The sequence below is a fragment of the Oreochromis aureus genome, linkage group 15 (genome assembly GCF_013358895.1).
Source record: "Oreochromis aureus strain Israel breed Guangdong linkage group 15, ZZ_aureus, whole genome shotgun sequence".
In the NCBI taxonomy this organism is placed as follows: domain Eukaryota; kingdom Metazoa; phylum Chordata; class Actinopteri; order Cichliformes; family Cichlidae; genus Oreochromis; species Oreochromis aureus.
In genome coordinates, this window is record NC_052956.1 from 29,829,739 (window position 1) to 29,851,622 (window position 21,884).

The 21,884-nt window shown below is 40.5% G+C and overlaps 2 protein-coding genes across 3 annotated transcripts in view; one reads left to right on the top strand and one right to left on the bottom strand.

The window, feature by feature from the left end:
• cdk19 (cyclin-dependent kinase 19) overlaps nucleotides 1-10,366 on the bottom strand; it is a 52,564-nt gene extending 42,198 nt beyond the window's left edge. For both annotated transcript variants that reach the window (XR_005608386.1, XM_031735450.2), the window contains exons 1-2: nucleotides 10,099-10,366; nucleotides 3,610-3,685 (exon numbers count right to left, since the gene is read on the bottom strand). Coding sequence is in view for 1 of the 2 variants with exons in the window: in XM_031735450.2 (XP_031591310.1) it covers nucleotides 3,610-3,685; nucleotides 10,099-10,226 (204 nt within the window). In the remaining variant the exon portion in view is untranslated. The remainder of the gene's footprint in view (nucleotides 1-3,609; nucleotides 3,686-10,098) is intronic.
• Nucleotides 10,367-12,436: 2,070 nt separating this feature from the next.
• Nucleotides 12,437-19,224, top strand: amd1 (adenosylmethionine decarboxylase 1). The gene is made up of 9 exons (XM_031735445.2): nucleotides 12,437-12,748; nucleotides 16,232-16,318; nucleotides 16,779-16,905; nucleotides 17,019-17,121; nucleotides 17,989-18,031; nucleotides 18,304-18,448; nucleotides 18,524-18,616; nucleotides 18,696-18,851; nucleotides 18,942-19,224. The coding sequence occupies exons 1-9, from the start codon at nucleotides 12,639-12,641 to the stop codon at nucleotides 19,086-19,088; spliced, it is 1,011 nt and encodes a 336-aa protein (XP_031591305.1). The 5' UTR covers nucleotides 12,437-12,638; the 3' UTR covers nucleotides 19,089-19,224.
• The last annotated feature ends 2,660 nt before the right edge of the window (nucleotides 19,225-21,884 follow it).

Consider the following 21,884-nt stretch of genomic DNA (forward strand, 5'->3'; position numbering starts at 1 on the left):
TGTCAGCAATTCTGTTCGTAATTTTTACGGACAGGATTTCTAGGCATAGCCAAGTGGCGAATCTCATCTCTGCTTTTTGCAAATTATATGGTTCTGCTGCCGTCATCGGGTGATGGCCTCCAGCTCGCACTGTAGCGGTTCGCAGCTATATATATATATATATATATATATATATATATATATATATATATATATATATATATATATATATATATATATATATATATATATATATATATATATATATATATATATATATATATATATATATATATATATATATATATATATATACATATACACATACATACACATATATATAGTGAAATTGAGCATATGAAAATTTCTCATTGAAGATGCAGAAAATTTTCTCAAAGTAAAAATAGTGCAGAGACTGATGAGACAAAGATAGATCTCTTCGTCTACAGGGGTTTAAAGGTACTGGACTGATAATGGTGGTTAGGCTTCTTAATCACTTCTAATGTTCTACAGATGTTAAGGTTAGCAAAGGATCAGGATTCTTCATTGCTGGTTGGAACCCCTAAAATATATTTTAGGGGTATTTTTAGGGGTATATTTAAGAAAAAATATTTTTAAACGCAGCTTTTACTACTGAAGAGGACAATACATATAGGGCAAATAAATGATAAAAAACGAAAGAGGAAATAGTGGAGGACACAGACACCGAAACTTGTGAAGCCTCCACAGTAAGATTTAGGTCACAGACCTCTACATATCCAACCCACCGACAACCAACCAAAGCTGCAGACAGTCTTCAATAGACAGCTACCGCTAGATCACCTAAAAAAGAAAAAAAAACCTTATTTTACTTTTTCTAGGTACTTTTTCTTTTTCATATCTGTTGCATGGCTGTCCTTCTGTCTTTTTTTCTAAAAAATCAGTGCCAGTGCCAGGAAGATGACACCAGGATGGCACCATAACCCTTAAACCAGTATGAGAGGGTTTAAGTTCTATATAAAAGCTCTACAGCAGTTTCCAAAATGACAAAGATTAGTAACTACTTTAACTTGCACAGATGGCATTGTGGAGTAATGCCAGGACAGCAAATTTTTGAGACTCACTGCTTCAACACATTCATGTAGCTAGAGATGTTTTACTGTATATCAAAAATCTGACAGAGGCTAAATAACACAGGAAGTTCTCCAAAATACTAAGGGAGGATTCAGGGTCATCTGATACAACCGTAACTATATGCTTAATCAAAGAAGAAAGATCTAGGCCAAATCTTAAAAGTAGAGAGGGTGCCAGTCTACTGAATCTAAACTGGAAGCTGGTTCCACAGAAGAGGGGCCCGAAAGCTGAAAGCTCTACCTCCCATTCTACTTTTAAATAGTCTAGGATCCACAAGTATAGAGCAGAGACCATCTACTGACTACCTTGAAAAACTAAGAGCAAGTGCATCTGGGAAAAAGAACCATTCATTTTTAAAATAATCTCACTCTGTTTTTGCAGAAGACTGTATATCCAGTAGATATACAGTAAAACCTGTTCTATGTTGAAAGATGAGTAAAATGCAGTGGAACCAAGGTCTACAAAATCCCCACGCCAAAGAGTGACAACCACATTCTATACGGCTGAAAGCGGCCGTCCTGGGTTCGAATCCACCCCGCAGCCCTTTGCTGTGTGTCCGAGCTTTAAATCAAGTGGACTTTTTGCGCTTTTATGTACAGTCGACATGTCTTAGTAGAGACCTCACTTTCATTTAGTGTAGTGTTATATCAGTTTTCTTTGTGAAAAATGTACACACCACCCACTACATCACAGGCAAAAAGAGGAACTGAGAACATGCAACACGTTGCTGAGTGAGTTTAAATGTTACTGGGTGGCAAAGGGGCATGGAAACTACACTGAGTTTGGTCATTACTGATGGATATGCTGGTGAAGAGTCATTTACTGTGTTTACACCATAAGGTGCTCAGCTCCCCTCCAGCTGACCATGTTATACATGAAACCAGACACCTTTACATAACAGCTCATCAGCCTGTCTGGCCACATTCTGTGTCTATTGGCAGGACTTGCTGAGTGACACACTGACTTGCACTCAAGCAACACGACCTCCCCTCTACTGACCTGACAGAGTCAAACATGACAGCTGGCTACCGAATCTTAGTGATCATAGTGATTATAAAAAATAAATAAACACATCTATTGTGTGAAGCTGTATGCAGAAATATTGTAAACTATCCAAGTGACAGTGTTTTGTCATTCAGTAAATGTACACTGCAGCTTTTTTTAAGACAGAGAGAGTGACACTCCCACATTGCTCACATGATGGGGGAAGAGAATCTGACAATGAGTTAGAAAGTTTTTGATAAGAAGGTACAAGTTGTTTTCTTTTTACTTCTTACAGGCAACACTGATGTTTTTCTATTGCAGCCTTGATCATGATCGTGATGATCATGTGGTGCAGAGGCCACCTGTGTATGCCAGCAGGACGTTTACTCCGGTAGTGTGGCCGTGTGCCTTGTTCTCAGGATTTTCAGAAAACTGACCTCTGATCTCTAACCTTGTGGTCAAGGTCACTGACATTTGAACTCGTCTGGGATTTTAAGTAGATACACCTATGGTATAAATTTGAAACGTCTATGTTATCACATTCACAAACTGCCGCAAAAGGGTGACCACAATAACCCATCAGCCTTTTACTGTCGAGGGATAAAAAGCATTTATTATATTCAGTAAAATATTATTCTGCACATGCCCTCTTTATCAGTGGCATGGCAGTGAGGAGAAGATAAGATAAGAATAAAAATCTTTGAGTAAGCTGTAAAAAAATCAAGTCAATAAAAACATAAATTAATCAATTCTGCACCTTTTTAAATTGTACAAGATACATTAAGGTGTACAAACCACAGGTAGTTACAGCAGCAGTCTGACCCGTTAAATATAATACGATACTTTATCTACAGAAATTTTGCAATTTTAGGTTTATTTCACAAGTAAAAGGGTGAAGACTGCTGTTAAATATGTCTAATGAAGTGTTAAAAACATTCCTTATGAGAAGAGAAAATGCTTCTAATGGTTTTATGTGTGCAGGCAGTACGTTTGTGGAAACAGTGCCAGTGCCAGCATCAACGTCATCACTTACCCACTTGAACTATATTCTATTACTTTTCCTTTCTACTTGAAAAACATGCCCCAGTTTATCTCTGCAGCAACTGAAGTCATCTCAACATCTACCAGGTCACTGGCAACCCATTTAGGGTTAAGGTTAGGGTTTTTACACGAGTTTTGTCTATGATAAAAAGGGATGTCTATTTGGATTAACCAATTCAATTCAATTCAATTTTATTTATATAGCGCCAAATCACAACAACAGTCGCCTCAAGGCGCTTTATATTGTAAGGTAGACCAAATGGAAACAATCTTGGCATAACAACCGTGTTGCCAAAATGAACGTATTCAACTCCATGTGAAATGTAACATCTTCTAGTTTCTGAAAATTAGTCTATTTAGCAAGTGGCTAAAACAAAAATATCCTTGACATTAACATTTATACTAAGCAATGACTTAGTGGGTGTTAAGAGGTTAAAGAGCCTGAGAACAACATGGTCATGTAAGGCCTTAGTAATGAAAACAATAACTTACAGCAATTTCCCTGCAGGCAGACATTGATATTCCAGTGCCTTCTATTTGTTTCAGTGCATACTCCTTCTCATCTTTCCTGTGGTGAGAAAAAGAGAAAATGAAGAATATTAGAAGATGGCCAACAAAAAGGCTTTTTGAGGGTTTGATTAGTAAAGGAGGTGTTTTGCAAGGAGGATGAGGACAGCAGAGGGCATAAAAAACATCCTGTGGTTCAAGTTCCACAACTGCCATAGAGGAATCCATGTTAATAGTGATAGCTTTTGGCAGCAAAGATCCATTAGTTCCCTGCAGGAGTGCTCCCTAGGTCTGGATCACTGCCCCCAGTGAAATTCCCCTTGATGCAGGGACGAAAACTCAAACTACACACTGACAGTTCCAAAGCTCTCAGTTGGCAATTTTCCTCTTTTTGCAAGGTAGTCATTTGCCGTTGTGCATCACATTTGAGCATGAAAATCAGTTAATAAGTGAAATGTGAGCCCGCAGGGCCGAGCACTTTCAGCAGACCAATATTGATTATTTGAGATAAGCAGAGTTCCGGTTAAGGAAGCCCAGCCTGAACACAGAGCAGTGGAGAAAATAAGGGCTAAAAGGATTCATAAGTCTGTTTACAACAAGCAAAGAGGCATGATTAAAATGTAAACACACTCAGTGGACAGTGTCCAATAACAACTTCATTCAGTGAGCAGCCTGCACAGATCAAAGAGGTCCTCATGGTGGTAATATCAAACACTCTTCAGCCTAATTTGCATGGGAGATGGTCACGGATTAACTGGAGCTCTCAAGCACACATCTCTAATACTAATTAAGCTGCACAGATGCTCAAAACAGCTCAAACATTTAATCCTTTAGTCTATAAAAAATTTGCACATTAAAATAATCAATTTACTCAATAAAACAGTTTATCCACTCCGTAATGCAAACCAGGACAAACTTACAGACCTTGACATATAAAGATGGATCCAAACACTGTAAACCCAAATCTATATGCTTGAAATTTGAATTTTTTTAATGTAACGTAATGTTACTCGAGCAAACTTACATTTAATTGGATGGTTATGCATGAGATGAACCCTCTTCTTTGTAGTACTCCAAGAGTATTTTAATTCATTCAATAAAACACTGATATTTGGCATCCCTCTATCAATAGATTATTGCCATACAAAATACCGCAATACTATGGTGTATAGTTTTAGGGTGTATATGTTAGCTAAATTATTCCACATGCTTTTTTTCTGTCCTAACTGAAACATTTGTGTTGACTTGATAAGCAAAAGTAACTGTAACTGTTGAGTGTACATGGCAATTTGACAAAAAATTTTAATTCTGAAAACGTTTGATCGAGAGTTTAACAAAAAAATACTCGGGTGTGTCCCTCATGATCTGTCTGCTAGATGTTACTAATGAGACACCCCACTCAGTGTTATCCATGGTAACTGGCCGGTGTTGTGGTTGTTTCTTCAAGTTGGTCGTTGTCTTATTTCTGAATGTCTTTTTTCTCTGTATATCCATACAGTATATGCATCATCTCCAAAGCAGGAGGGTTTAAGCCATGTGGCACATCAGCAGTAACTTCAATAAATATTTAAAACTGTCAGTTATTCACAACCCAAACAGGCACTGTCAGATCTACCGTAGACAGTCAAAGAAAGAGTCACAGTTTTACACTAACTCTTATTATTTAAATTTCTGCACCGTGTTCACATATGGATACATTTTTGTATGACAGAGCTTTAACCTGTATTTCTAGATCGGACTATGTTCACAGACAGTGATCTCTGGAGCTCCTTGGCCCATACAGTGATTTTGTGAGACACATCCATCAAATTAAAAATGACGGTTTTCTTCATGAAAGAGCAAATTGTCTCAGTGTAAATATCATGTTTCTATGTTAGATTCTGAATTCAATGTGATTTTAAAAATCACTACATTCTATTTTTAATGACTTTTTTGAGAACATGCAAACTGTAATATTTTATTATATTTTTAACAATCCCTGAAGTGATTGTTCTTTTGGTTTCTATGAAGCAGGCCCAGAGGACTCTGAGGAGACACACCACTGACTATCAATCCTTTTCAAATGGGCGACACATTTCCCCACAACACCCACAGGGCGAGTGTTGGCTTATCTGCTCAGGCCCCTTCAGGCCAGCGCACAGATCTTGTGATGGTGTGCATGAGCCAACTCTGTCTGCCTCTGCCATAATGTCTCTACGGTTCATGTCTTCCTCAAAATTTGGAGCTGTGGTCTGGTGCCCTGGTGACTGGCTCTTGGCAGATAATAACACCATTAAAATACACACACACACACACACACACACGTCAGAGAAAATCACCACTGTTAATGTCTGAACAAAGTTTTCTTTGGACCTGAACTGCTGTGATTTCATAGAACATTGTCACAGTACACCCACAACAGATTGTACCAACTAGTGCTCTGTTCTCAAAAACCATACAGGACATTTGTAATGAACCCACTGATACAACTCACAGGAGCTGACTGGAAGCAAGACAGATAAAGCACTAAAAATAGCTTTAAAGAAATGAACAAAACTTTGCTTTTTATGCTGTTTATCCAACAGTCTCAACTCATTCTTCTTGCTTCCTCCACTTCCGTACCATTGATTCATTAATGTTGAATTCTCTCGCAGCTGCTCTATTCCGATGTTGTTGCAGTATATTAATGACTAACCTCAGTTGTTCTCCTGACTGAAGTTTGGTTAGCATTCATCCTCCAGCTTCACTGTATTTACGTAATGCTAACATAGCTGTGTTGCTAGCGATCACGTAGTACATCATTATATACCAGCTAGCCCAACTTCACTAACCCTACAAAAGTCACTGCTGTTTAGTTTTGTCTTCATTTATGTTGGAAGTGATGGCAGAGCTGTAGGTTTTATCTTTTTCAGAAATCTCTCATTCAGAACATGCTATATCATGTTTAGGTGGAAACTAGTGAGCTAACTTCCTGCTAACTTCTAACTCCGTTAAATTTAATAAATTCTGTTTTCATGGATGCCTGGATGTTAAACTTAATTGTTACACCTGGTAAAGCAGCAACACTGATTATTTTATTAAAGATGAAAGAATTTAGACAGTTTTTAACTCTCAGTGATGTCAGTGATGCTGCAGTGTTCGTTTGACTTTGGGACCTGAAGGGGACAGAGTTTTGGACCCAGATTATTCCGCGAGGCTCCTGACTACGGTAGCCGTAATGCTCCGACAATCCATTAAGCAGTGCGGCTTCGTAGCTTACCAAAGTCTACGAGGACCTAAGAGGACCCGAGAAAAGCTCGGAAAGTTCGGAAAGCTAAGCAGAAGTTATTTGGAGAGGAGAGGATAGTGGCTGCTGAAGAAAGAATGCCGTTGGTTGAAAAGAGAGGTAAAACGACTTCAGTGGTGTGGAAACATTATGGGTTCGCAGAGTCAGACGTGGATCAAATATTGTGCAGTATTTTGAAGTTCACTAAACATAGATGTTTACATTTTTCATTCATTTTTTATATTGCAAACATTTCCACTGTAATCAGTATTTGCACACTATTTAATATTATTTTTTTGACAATCTTTAAAACCATTATTCAATACATTGTTATTGTTAAATAAATATCGTCAAATAATCGAGATCTCAATTTCAGTGAAAATAATCATGATTATCATTTTTGCCATAATCGAGCAGCCCTACGTGTACCACATAAAATCGGTTCCAGGTCAGTAAGCACAACCAGAATTCATACATAAGGCGCACCGGATTATAAGGCACACTGTCGATTTTTGAGAAAATTAAAGGATTTTAAGTGCGCCATATATTGCAGAAAATACGGTAAAGCTATGGTCAATAGCTTTGAAAAGATCGACAACATGTTTGGGTGTTTTAGTTAAATCACAATTTCACTTTGTTAGTGAAACACTAGTGAAGCACTAGCCATCACATGGCTAGTGCTCTAATGACATAAATACCAACAGCAAAGGTAATTCAGGTAATAAACATCTCTTCCTTCTTGGAACCCACATATGCAGGGATGACCTGCAGTAGACAATAATGAAGAATAATAAAAATCCAGAATATTTCAGCCAAGTTACTTTATTTCTTCTATAATTTCATACTCACACACCACATAATCTATATTACCACTGAAAGAGCCATTTATGCCAAACCTTAAATCCCCTCTCAGATATCACCACTACAGAAAAGACAGACCATAAACTGACTGTGCTCCCCTTTTGACTTTTGCATCACACCTCTATTATCCTGCCCATGTGAAAGAGAACACAACAAGATACTCCCTGCAGCCTTGACTCAACTTTTACAATTCAGCATGTTAATGACAAATTGCAATGAGTTTATAGTTTGGAAAGCACTAATGCCCCCTTAGTTTTTCATGAACTCGGCCCACTAACTAATGCAAAACCAGTGGTTAATTGTCTACTTTATGTTACTCCATACATACTATTGGCCAAACTAGAGTCAAGTAGCTTAACATTGCTTTTAGACTCACTTTGTTTAAATCCAACATATCTACACTGCTGATAAAGTTACAATATTGCAATATTAACAAACACAGTGAGGAAGAAACAGTCCGACTGATCTACAAACCTGAACTGTTTCAGATTTTAAAGACACTGAGTGATTGTAAAAGTTTTTAATACATCAATTCTCAAAGTAAATGAAGATGAAAAGGCCTTCTTTAACAGCTTGGGTAAATTTTAATTTGATTCTATTACAAAGATTTTAAAATGTTAATAATAATTTTATTATTTGAGTTGTCTATAGAGGTTGTGGCCACATTAGCATTATCATAGCAATACAGACAAAACTTTGAAAGAAATAAAGCTAATAAAGCTTTAACTTTATTTCATGTTTTTTAATCTCTTTGGAAAAATACAAAACATATTCAAAATACAAGTGCATGGAGGTGCAGACATTTTATAACCATAGCTATACAAACATGAACAAAAAACAACTGTTACACGTGTATTCTTAACCAGTTATGAATATTGACTTGATAATGGTTACTATCAATGTGGAAAAGCTAGATGTTCCCTGTGACATTCCTTTTAGGTTGGATCTAATTGGAGTGATACTGTTCCTACTGGTAATAAAACAGTGCTTTGCTTTGCTATAACAACACTGACAATTCAATTCCATTCCATTTTATGTATATAGCGCCAAATCACAACATCAGTCACCCCAAGATGTTTTATATTGTAAGATTAAAGACCCCACAGTAATATAGAAAAAACACCCAACAATCAAATGACCCCCTTTGAGCAAAAAGTGGGAAGAAAAAACTCCCTTTTAACAGGAAGAAACCAGAACCAGGCTCAGGGAGAGACAGCCATCTGCCATGACTGGAAAAAACAATATTTATTTACATATTTACTTTTTTCTTCTTACACCGGATTGTATATTTGTACATTTTTATACATTTTTTTTCTGTTAATACTGTTCATATGTATATAGTGCTGCAGAACTGTGCCCCCCCCCCCCACACACACACACACACACATGTTTGGACTGAGTTACAGATGCTCTTTATCTCACTGTACAACTGTATAGTGACAATAAAGGCATTATTCCACTCTATTCTATTCTAAAACGAGTATTACATGGGAAGAAGTCAAATTGGGCCATCTGTATAATAAGTTCATCTAATGCTTAAAATTAGTTTTTCCATCTCAGATTTCGAGAAAACTTTATGACAAAGCATTTGTAAGACGGGGGCAGCAAAATCAGCTCTTAATGCACTGTGCCCTTGGTTAACGGTGCTTTTCTTGAATGTAATTTTTAGATCAGAGTGATTAACCACTTGGCTATCGTACAAATGAAACTTGTAGTATTCAAATAGGATGCGCACTGGCCGGATTTTGCCAGTTTTTTGGACTGGGATTTTGCCAGTTTGCATAAGGAACAGTGACACCGTTGGCACAGCAGAGCAGAAATGTGAGAACGTATCTGTCCTGCTTTCTGTTGCTGATATATACATCGTGGTCACACGCTGTCGTATGCTTGTCAGTGAGTGTAAGCAGCAAATGACAGAAAGAAAACAATGTGTGTCAGAAAGAGGGAGAAAAAAAGTTTGGCACTCCACAACGCTGAAAGCGGGGCCAAGAAAAGACGCTGAGGTGTCACTATCGCGCGAAGTGACGATACCCGTGCATCAAAAAGCAAGCTACCTTTGCTGCGACCGCCAACAAGACACTTGTAAGAAAATAAACAGCACCGCGGCTTTACACTGTTGTTTGGGGGTGTTGGGGAGGAGGAGGAGGAAAGGGGGGAGCTGTGAGGTTGGGGACGGAGGAGGAGGTGGGGGGGACCGTTGGTGAGTGAGTGCGTTACATGAAAACAAAAACACAGAGACACGGGCTATCGCTTCGGGGAGCTTCAAATCGAACGCCCTGTTCATCACATAACCGAGGCGTGTGTTCACAAAATGCATCCCGCGGTCAGTTTTATGTCAGCATACACAATAACGTTCACGGTTATCTTACCCGTCTTTGCGCTTAGCTTTATAAACGTGCCCGTAGGTGCCTCGACCCACTTTGCAACCTTCATATTCGAACAGATCTTCTACTCTCTCTCTCTCGGCCGCCAGCTTTGTTTTGAAGTCGTAATCCATTTTAACCCATAAATACGCCTTAATTTACAATAAAATAAAATATTAATTATAACATGCATTAATTAAATAATCTGGTCGTTTTATTCCCCCACCATTTCCTTGTTTGGGATTTTGGTCTGCTCCGCTTAATGTTCACTGGCTCGTTGACGTTTCTAATTGGCGCGCGTGGCTCGCTGGGTATGGTAGTTCTTGTGAGCAGGCGCCGCAGTTCGCCGCGTTGTCAGGCAAGCTATGGCAAACTACAACCCGCGTTTCTCGCTGCTGTTTGTTGCACTTTGCGTACTCATGAAAGCTCTTCAAAAATGCGGCCGTCGGTGGTTTGAGGTTACCTTTTTTTAACGTCACGTAAAATGTAAATGAGCTAAACGGATCCTCGTTGGCTGGATTATTATTATTATTTAATGGTCGTAATGATAATGGTATTGCAAAAGCCGAACAAATGTGTATTTATGCAGTGTATTTATTTAATATAGTTAGAGTGACCACTTCCCACCAAACTAAATGTGATCCGAAGGGTATGGGATCTATTACAAATTGTTTAAAGATATCAAGTGCTATGTGTAACCTAAGAATATTTGCAAACATCCTGGGTGTTTTGGGGGTTGTTTTTTCGGGGGATAATATGAGTTTTCCAACTTCTTAACTGTTATTTTAGCTGCTGTTTTTTCTGATAAGCATCTAAGGGTTTAAGAGGTCGCTGCATCTCTTTTTAAGACACAGTTTTTGTCACAATCTGGTTGTAGAACTCAGGGGCAGAGCGGTTTGACGTCTCCAAAAACAGTTTATTTACAGCACCAGTGCACAATATATACAGTGAAGGGAATCCAAAACTCCAGGGAATCACAGGGTAGCTCTCTCACACTCGCTCACGTCTTCTTGCCCACACTCACACGGCAGGGAGGTCACAGGTCCGAGGAGGAAGGTCTGAAGCAGAAGAGAAGGGAAGTCACAAACTAATCACGAATCTCAAATTATTAAGCACAGGTTCACAGGAGCTGTGAGAAACACTAACGTCTGTAGTACAATCATCCAGCGACGAGAGGATCTGTGTTCCAGCCTCAAATAGTGCTCCCGGTGATGACAGGTGATTGTTGTCAGGTGTGTGGGTCAAGGGCGGGAGCCCACAGTGAGCTCCGCCCAGGCAGAGAGGGAGAGAGAGAGAGAGAGAGAACCAAAACAGCACATGTAGTCTTGTGGGGCCGGCCGGGCAGGCACGGAGACCATGACAGTTTTCTTTTGAGATTCAGATTGATTTTTTTACTTTTGTGAACTACAGTCAGCCAAAAAGAAGAAAAAGAAGAAAATTGTTTAGTGCAGTTACAGCGGTAAAGATATGAAATGTCTTCCATAAATAAAGGTTATGAAAAAACAAAACATCATGATGGAAGACCCTTGCCTTCTATAATAATCGATAGGTTTTTGACATGCACACACACCTGTATATGCAGATGTAGTGATGTCATGTCATATGTATGTGATTCATACTTAATTACTGTAATTATATTGGGTGACAATTGTATGTGTGAGTTCCCACTGCCCTGAATACTATGAGATGAGACAAGTAAGTCCTGTAACACATACAGTAGATATTTATTATCCTTTGGGATTTCTTTCACCTATTTTCCTTCTATGAGTACACTCTTTTGCTAAAATGAATACCTGCGCAGTCCAGTTTAGTTCAATCCAATTTAACAACTTGGCCATATTCTCATTTAAGTGGTTTATATTTGATATTCGCAGTTTAACATTAGTATTATAGTACCATTAAGTGAAAAAACAAATTACACATCTTAAAAAAGAGAGAGCGTACAAACGAAACATTAATGTGATAAGTAAACACAATGGCATGTGTTAGAAAAAAAACGCAGTTACGTAATCGTCGTGAACAGAAGAAAACTTGTCAGAAAAGGACTTTTACACGAACATGCCGTCAAATGTCATACTCGCCTTCGTAAACTTAAATTCAGATATCATGTAATGTTATTGACGTTGCTGTTTATATATATAATTAGTATTTATTTCCAGAGGAAAGCTACATGCAGGCGGAAAAGTTTCATGGCGGAAGACCCGCCTTCTATTATAATTGATAGGTTTCTGACCAATCACAAATCCCAAGATATGGCTTTGCGTTCAGATTGGCCCGAGGTGAGGCTTACGTAGGGCTACTGCCAAATAAAAGCATCGCGCGGTCTCCATTCAGCGCTTACACAGTATGGCCGGCGATATTAGCTAGCGCTCGCTAACGGTATTCTCTGCTAAAGGGAAGACGGTAACTCAAGCAAATCAACTCCTGGATTGTTTAAAGGACTGAACCTCACTAAATAATAACAGGTCGAGGAAGGAGTAATTAAGCTGTAAACGTTTTAAACGACGTTGTAATATTTTTGGTTGTTGGGTGTCTGTTGTCTCACGATGGAAGATAACGGTGCACATTTCTTCGAGGGGACCGAGAAGCTGTTGGAGGTGTGGTTCTCTCGGCAGGATGAGACCAAAGGAAACGGAGACCTCCGTACCATCCCAAGGTTCGTGTCACTTGAGTATCTCCGAGGCAGTGTCAGTCCACAGCAGCGTATTGGTACATTGACAGAAACACCGGCTACATGCACGGCTTCAGTTGTCACTTTTTGTGATGTATAACAACTTGAATATCGTACACGTCCCGTTTCCGTTGACACTGTATTCATTATAGTTATTAATCCACCCCTGGATAGACTGCAAGCATTGAAGTGAACCAAATCTAACCGTGGATCCTTAAGCTAGGGAGCTAGCTAACGTCGCCATTGGAAAATGGCCACCTCCCCCTTTTAACAGTGGCTGAGTCATTCATTCTTCACCCTGGGAGCTTGCGGTAATTAATATATTCGGCTCCAATCGCTTGTTTTTGCGAGTTGATTTGTCGCATGAGGCTTGGACGCCACCATGGCAACCAGTTTAGAGCTACCGCAAGCTAGTCCCTAGGAAAAAATATTCAAATTGTCAGCCGTCTCCTGATTTCTCCGACGCTGTGCAGACTGCTTGTGATTTAGTGAAGAGGCGATCATATTGTCGTTATTTGCCAATTCGCGTTCACTGCTACATATATATTCGTGCTCTTATGCACTAAATTGCTTGGTCTTTGTAATTACATATGCTTTATTTTTTCCTGCGTCACTCTACAACGAGGGGGGCATGTGAGACATGTGGTCGTCCGTTGTCACCGCGTGTTGCCTTGTTGGCACGGAAATAGATTCAAGTATTCCAATTCCACCTTTAATTTTTTTTTTTAAAAAAAATTCTTTACTTTTGAAGGCTCATAAGTGATTGGGGAAAACCGTGAACCCGTCCCTCTGCCCTTGTGGATACTACAGGCTGGCCCCATGTCTGTTACCGCTGTGCGTTTAACCAGAGAGAAACTGCGTATGGTCGTGTTCCGGTCACGTTTTCGGCCATGCGGTGCGCTCGCTCCCAGTTGCTCTGATTGGTTAGAGGGTTCCCTGTTACGTTGTGCCGCGGGGCACTTGGTTACGTTTAAGGACAGGGGGTGGCGATAGATTCTGAAAAATCCATGTGGATTCAGTTGTGAGAAATTCGGTTTTTGCTTGCTAGGAAAATTAGCTGATTTGAAATGCACGTTTTAAACAACCTTTAACGAGGAGAAACCCTTAAAGGCAGACTTGTACCGTGTGTCGTAATCAATTTTTTGTTTCCCAGACTTTAGAGGAACTTGTCCCAGTAAAACGAATAGATTGTTTAAAATCGCCTGGGTTATGTCACCTATAGAGGTAAGAATGGTACTGATTCTTTAATGTAAGGTGAGAGTAAGTGAAATTGTCAATGGTGTCCGTTGCCTTTGCTTAGTGTGGTGTTTTGTTTTTTGTTTTTTTTCCCCCTCTGGCAGCATGTCATTTCATGACTGGTTCAAGGGGGCCAAATCATCCCCAGCGATGGGTGACTTTTTCTGGTCGTTAACCACATCAGGGGCTGGTTTATGACAAGTGCGTAACCATTGGAGTGAAGGAGAGCTGGCATTAATTTACAGCCAGAGGGCAGATTAACGGCTCAAAGGGACACTGACAGTGGATCAGACTCAATGGACGTTAGCCAATGTCCAAATAAGACCACAAGGGCATCGGATTCACAAATGTGAAGCTCGCTCATGTTACCTCTGCTGCCCCTTGTCAGGGTTCAGACTGCATATGAAACACTTCCAGTGATTGTAGGAGTGACTAGTTCATAAAGTCACAGCATATTCACCTCTAAACACCTGAAATGCAGTGTTCCCGGTGTTCAAGCCGTCCAGTAAGTGACCACTTTTCTGTCTGATAAGCAGCAATTGTTCCAACATGTGCCGTCTTGATCAGCCATGTGTTCATAATCTCTGGGATACATGAAAATTCTGATCGTGTTTGGCACTTTGCTTTCTTTGAGGAAAATATGGTCTTGTTGCACAGCTAGAAATAACCTCTGGTGTCGATTTCACACCGAGGCAGGAGCTGACACAGCTTGCCAATGCTTGGCCTCTGGTATGAAGCTGGGAAGTAGGCATGTCGTAACAGCTCTGTCATGTTGCGGGAAGTGATCGAGCTGAACTGTATCCAGACATACCTGTAATGCCTTTGTTCATCTTCCAAATACACTGTTGACATTGCAAATGATATAAATATGATTAAGTAGAGTTTAGATGGCACTATATGCTCCCATTCTCATCAGGCTTGGCCTTGATGGCAAACTAAAGATGTTGAGTCTTTGCATTGAGGACAATGCCAAAGAGAAGCTTGTGTATAACAAAGCCATCTTAAAGGCACATCGCCTGCAGTTCCATATTTAGAGTAGCTTATAGCATGATTTAGAGTTCATATCATCTTGCTCCAATGTTGGTCCTCAGTGCAGGATCTTTGTCTTCTGAGACGTGCAGTTTGGAAATCCTTCACATCCTTTTATACAATTTTCTTATGCACAAACTAAAAACCAGATTTTTATATTGGTCGTGTTTTGGGCTCACACAGTATACAGAGCTGGAAGTTGAAAACTGATTACTTGTTCATGTGTTGACCTTATTTGAAACTTGATATTGGAGCACATTTGACTCAGTGATACCATACTGCCCCCCCTCCCGGAGGGGGGGAGGAAGTGATGTACACAACAGATGACGTAAACCTGTCACTCTCTGAGGACAATGTTGTTAAGGGATTAGATGAAGTGTTTGTGGCACTGGAAGGTAGTAAACATATTTGTAGTTTAGTTTCTTGGACCATTAGGCTCAAATGCAAAAGGCTGCAGTGTAAATTGTACTATTCTTGAATTTGGTGTCTTCAGAACCATGTCTGAGGGATGCATTGTTATTTTTGTTTTTTGTTTTTCCTCAGTCATCTAGTTCATTTGTAGATTGACAAGGTAGAAAGGAACATAATTGGGTCTTGCATTTTGCCCACAGCCTTCATGCAAACTGCTACAGTCTGGTTACTCAGGGGCATTTGTTTTTGAGAGGTTCTCTAGAAAAGCCAGTTTCATAAAGCATTCATTATTGAGCTGCTGGTATGCTTTCATCGAACACTTTACCTCTTGGAAGCTTTGCCTTGCAGCCCAGGCCCCCACTGTGAGTGGGTCTGGCTGTTCTTCCAAGGTTGTAATGTGACCCAGCTGTCTGGGTGGTGTTCGGGGGGCAGAGGCAGCTGCTAGAAGGTGTATGTCTGCTGTAGGAGCAGAATAAGTCCACATTTCCCTACAGCCATCTGCACATGACTGAAAACACATTTCAGTCTGAACAATACCTCCATTGATATCGTCAGTATTGTATGCCCACAGCATACTCTAGCACTGAAATTGTTATATGCACTTACTTTTTCAGCGTAAAGACTACAGCAAGCTTCATAGACATTTCTCTTCAAAATCCTGAAAGCATTCCAAACTTGTCCATGTTACATAACCATCAACAGTTCTTTCGTGTAGTGGGTGCCACTTTAAAATGACCACAAAAGTGAACAACTTTGTCTTTGTATGCATTTAACTTGTTCTTTTTCTTTCAGGTTTGAGTGGGACAAACTTTTGGAAAATGTGCATTGTTTGATAATAAGTGTGACAAAGACCGACAAGCAGGAAGCTTATATACTCAGGTGAGTGCCTGCTCATACATGCAGAAAGTCTTCCCAAATAGACCTTAACCTAATTTCCATTAATGGCAGTCTCAGGTGCCAATATGGGCATGTACTCTACATGCCACATGCAGTCCTTAGATAAGTGTGTAGTTGTGTTAAGGTAGGGCAAGTATGGGCATGTCAGATAAAACTAACACGAAGCCTAAACTGAAACCAGTAAGCTACACTCATCTTGGGTAATCAAACAAGTATGACAAGTTGAATGGGAACTAGGGTGTGGCTTTTTTCCCTTCCTCCTTTTGCTCACCTGTCCTTTTTGTTTATAAAAAAGAGGGGGGGGGGAAGCCTTCACATGACCTTTTAGGTAGATATTACAAAGATACCAGGCTTACTTAATCATCATTCTGTATCATAGAATGTAATGAGGGAAACAATGCTCTGTGGTTATTGGTGACTAACTCCTTTCTTGTCTCTACAGTGAGAGTAGCATGTTTGTCTCCAAGAGACGTTTCATTTTGAAGACATGCGGAACCACCCTCTTGTTGCAAGCACTGGTGCCTCTGCTGGAACTCGCCAGGGAGTACTGTGGCTTCGACACCATTGAGGTTAGACTGGTTTAGCATTTGCATGACAAAGCTTATTTCATCTCAACCTGAATGAGCTGTATCAATGAAGCTGATTAGTTGCGCAGGTTTATTCATTAGTGTCTCGTTTGCAGAATTTCTTCTACTCCCGTAAGAACTTCATGAAACCAGCCCATCAAGAGTTCCCTCATCGAAACTTCCAGGAAGAAGTGGACTTCCTCAGCCAGATTTTTCCCAGTACGTGATACATGAAACTCTGAAATGTGTTACACACAAGTAAAGGGTGTTTGCAGCACAGTCTGTTAAATCCCCGATGGTCTGAATTTATAGCTGGAAAATGCCCAGGACAGTTCCTGGGTTATGGCTGCTCCTGGCAAACAATCTGCTAGTTGTTTAAACAAAAAGCTGGACTAGTTGACTAATATAAAAGACAGAACTCCTCAACCCCTACCCCCCACAAAAAATTGAAACCAAACACACTTTAAATGATGAAAGTGAAACTTTGACCAACAAACATTTCATGTGTTAGCTGTATTAAGCAATTAGCACATTCCTCATTGATCAAACATAACCTTAGCGGTGCTAGTAGCAGTAGGATTCTCCCACGCTAAGATTGACAACTTAGTTCTATAGTTTATTCTGACAACACCAACATGCAGCTTTTTAGCACAAAAGAACTACAGAGCAGCACTGCTTAACATAGCTGTCATCCATTTACCCTCATGAATAAAGTAACAACAGTTTGGCACTGACTAGCAGGGGCAGCGAACCTTTAAATATCCAATCATGAGACACACCCTGATTCTGATTGGTTAATGCAAATCTTAGGGTTTTTTATACACCAGGTAATCGGGTAATCAATCATTTAAGAACATATGTTGAATGTTGCTTGTAATACTGACACAGTGGAGTGCATTGTTTATACTGTAGCTGTTTGGACAATGAAATTCAGTGTTATAACAGAATGTTGTAATTCTATGTAGCTTAATTTTATTGTTGTGGTGAATCCTGAAGAATTACTGTCACCATCTGGCTCCTCTTCAGAGCTGCCTAATGTTTTTGAATTGATTTCAAACGGTAACATAATATTCCCTCCTTTTACAGATGGTGCAGCCTACTGTATGGGACGTTTGAACTCTGACTGCTGGTGAGCATTAAAATATGCCACACTGGCTTATATGCTAATAGCTAAGATGGTCAAGATTTTCAGTCATGAAATTATAATCAAATACTTGTTTCTGGAGTTCAGCACTTGTCAGTGAATGTTGGTGTCTGTGACAACAAGATGCCAATTCGTGGGGGAGGTGAAAAGCCTTTAGCTTAAATTGAAAGGATGTTCAAGGCCTCCTCTCATAGGTAGCAGCTCCATGCATCCTCCTGGTTTGAAACTCCTTAAGCCCCCCTGCATGTCCCCCACAGGTACCTGTTTACTCTGGATATGCCAGAGTACTGGGAGAACAAGTATGCTGATCAGACGCTGGAAGTTCTGATGAGTGACCTTGATCCAGCCATCATGGACCAGTTCTACATGAAAGACGGTGTTTCCGCAAGTGAGGTCACTCGTGTAAGTTTCCCCCCCAGAACAAGCATATGGTGGTAGTTGAACATGTGTAATCACGGTCTCCTTCTGTTCTCGCAGATGAGTGGAATTCGTGACCTGATACCAGGTTCTGTGATTGATGCCACAATGTTCAACCCTTGTGGATACTCAATGAACGGGATGAAGACTGACGTGAGTGGCGTTTTGTTTCTTCATCATAGTTGCACGCTCAAGCAAATCAGTAATCCGACTTTGCTCGTTTTCCCCACAGGGAACCTACTGGACCATCCACATCACCCCAGAGCCAGAGTTCTCCTACGTCAGCTTTGAAACAAACCTCTCCCAGACATCATATGATGAACTGATCAGGAAGGTTGTGGAGGTGTTCAAGCCAGGAAAATTTGTGACTACACTCTTTGTCAATCAGGTGCATTTCAAATCCAATTTTGCATCTACCCGGGGGGGGGGGGATTTCAAACTGCTTTCTGTAAAGTGGTTTTGTTTTTTTCTTTTGCAGAGCTCCAAATGTCGCAGTGTCTTTTCTACTCCCCCAAAAATGGAGGGCTACAAGCGCCTTGACCGCCAGTTGGCTCAGTTCAACGATTACAATTTCGTCTTCACAAGCTACACCAAGAATCGCCAGCAGAACCAGCAGCAGAGCTGAGGGTCGAGGATGAAGAGGCGCAAAAAACGTGGCGCCTCGGCGCTCCCATGTTGCGACACGGTTCACCACCCAGTAGCGAGCTTATCGTCATCGTCTCCCCCGTCCCACCCTCCCCGCTGCTGCTGTCGCCATCCAGATTGTCCTGGTGTCGGCGGTGGCGCTGCTGCCCCTATTTTAACTTCCAGTTTGAGTTGTTTGCATTGTTGTACCCGTGACTTAGATCCCTTGCATGAAAGCTCTTTTCTCTGTTACGATATTCTAGCCCACTCTTGCTGTGATCTTGAAGTGCATGTAGAGGTATTAAACACGCTCTGTTTCAGGCTGTCCACCTGTGCCCAGTACAACGGTCCCTTCCTGCAGGTGTCCCCCCTCATTCCCCACAGACAAGGCTTCCGCCCACCCTAGACCAGGACCCTGACGTGCTCAGATCAGTCCGCCTCTTATGAGCATACTTTAGATCTCATCCATTGGTTTAAACTTCAAATTGCACGCACGCACCCACCTAGCTAGCATGACTATTTCTGTACTCTGTTACTGAGTTTACTTTAAAAGCCTGTTTACTCAAGGTACTTGGAGGCAAATCACCTCAGCTCAAGTCATGCTGAGCTTGGGCATTGTGGGATTGTCTTTGAAATGCCATCTTGCTTTGATATTGCACTAAAGGTTCAGAATTTCTCATCTTATTGGTCAGGTTTTTTTTTTTTTCTTTGGCAGCTTTAAATGGTAAACTTTCAGCTTGCACCCTTCAGATCTGAGCTTGAAGTTTTTACATTGGCCCATATCTATAGGAAGCTTCTAGATATTTCAACCCAGTCATGCAGCATTCACAGGGGGTTTAAAAAACAAACAAACAAAAAAAAAACCTGAATGTAGCACAGGCCGTGTAGAGTGGCTTGCTCGGCCATCTTTCGAATGTACATTTCTCTGGAAAGAAAGCCTGGAACGGGTTTGAGCTGAATGTACGACTCCAGACAACGCGCTCACAATGCCCTCTGCTGACCAGCCATTGTTCAGCCCCAGCCCACTGAGAGCCAGCCCTCCTGGCCACTCGCACTGTGTCCAGCTCTGAAAGGAAATAATGAATCGGACACTTTTTGCTTTAGTTGCCCACCAAAGCATTTTCCTTCCCCCCCAAACATAATATCATCCTGTCTCTTTCCGCCACATACAGAGATGTAAGCGCACAAAAGAGGCCCACTAGTCTGAGCATGCCAGGGTGATCCCAGATCATTCCGCATATAACCACTACATAAACTGCCATTTTATGAAATTTATTGTGCCCTCACTCTTTTCTTTTTGTCATTTGGGTCAATGCCCTTTGTTTGCAGGGGGAATCCTGACACGCTGCATGTGACTACTAGTGCCGTGTTGCTCAACAGTGTAATGTAGCGCTGTCTCTTCTGTCAGTGTGTGTGCTTCACCTTCCTCTTGTTTTACAAGCTGAAAGTTGGAACTGCCCCAACCTGGTGCATTTTGAATAGGCGGTTTTGTTTGCGTTTTAGTCCCCCTTTTTGTTTTTGTGTTTTTTTGTTTTTTTTAATAAATTTCATGTGTCTGTTTAACTCTTATAGATTTCAGGCTTCAGACGGGTGCTGAAAGCAGGATAAGTTTCAGTCTTGTTTGTGGTTTTGTTTTTATTTGATACCCTACAGCCAAGGTTTAGCTTCTCCTGCCAGAGAATGCTGTTTGAATCTTGCAGATGTGATGGTAGTTTTATCCTGATTTCAGCACTTGACATCATCTAAACCACTTGGCGTGCTAGTCAAGCTAGCACTTGGTAAAAAGTTATCTATATAAGGGCAGGAATTTTGAAAAGTGTCCCTCTAGTTTGGCTACATGGCTTTTTTTTTTCTTTCTTTCTTTCTTTCTTTCTTTCTTTCTTTCTTTCTTTCTTTTTTTTTTTTTTCAATTTCCCCTTCAATTTGAGATTAAATGACTTGTAATGGTAGTCTGACTTATATTTTTTTTAAGAATTTCCATCTAGCAACAGAAATGGTATGCTAGCTGTTGGATTAAGTGCATTTTAGCCTTGTTGGTGTGGATCATTGGCGTTTTTATATGGTGAACTCTATTTTGCAGTTTAATGGTAATTGAATTTTATACAAAATATTTTGTATTTCTGCTGCGGACCAATATTGTTTTTTTGTTTGTTTTTTCTTTCTGCCCTTTGGTTCTAGATGTTGTGTTGTGAAAACCAATGTTCCAACAAGGTTAGTTGAGGGATGACTAGATCATGTTATCACTTTGCTTTGTGAATCCGAGGAAGCGGAAGCCAGGAAAGCCTCCCGCTTGAATGAGAGGGTACAGTTGCAGGTTGTACTGAATGAGCAACTTTGCTGTTCTAATTCATTTATCTGTTCTCTGGATGGTCAAGATGTGCTAAATATCTGTGCTATGAGCTTAATGCTTCAATAAAAGATACTTAAATGTGAGATCTGTGTGCTTTTATTTTTAAGTATTCTGGCTTCAAGACCCTGTAGGATGGTATGTTCTGCATCAGAAAGCTTTAAAGGGATTAAGTGGGTTTTGATGTAGTTTGAGCAAAAAATCTCAAGACCTAATGTGAAACAAGCTGCTCCCTCCTCTAATACACTAATGATTGGACCTAAATCAGAGGATCTCTCCTGGTCCGACAGTGCAACTGCACTGGTGGGAGAGGCCACAACAGCAGTTCCAGGAGGAACAAGCTGGAGCAGAAGCTGATGGTCTACACCAGGGGTCCCCAATCCCAGTCCACGAGGGCCGGTGTCCCTGCAGGTTTTAGATGTGTCCTTGATCTATCACAGCTGATTTGAA

Coding starts and splice junctions, on each gene's coding strand:
- amd1 (XM_031735445.2), top strand. CDS start 12,639: ATGGAAGATAACGGTGCACATTTCTTCGAGGGGACCGAGAAGCTGTTG. Junction 17,122..17,988: donor CCTCAGCCAGATTTTTCCCA/GTACGTGATACA, acceptor CTCCTTTTACAG/ATGGTGCAGCCTACTGTATG. Junction 18,032..18,303: donor CGTTTGAACTCTGACTGCTG/GTGAGCATTAAA, acceptor TGTCCCCCACAG/GTACCTGTTTACTCTGGATA.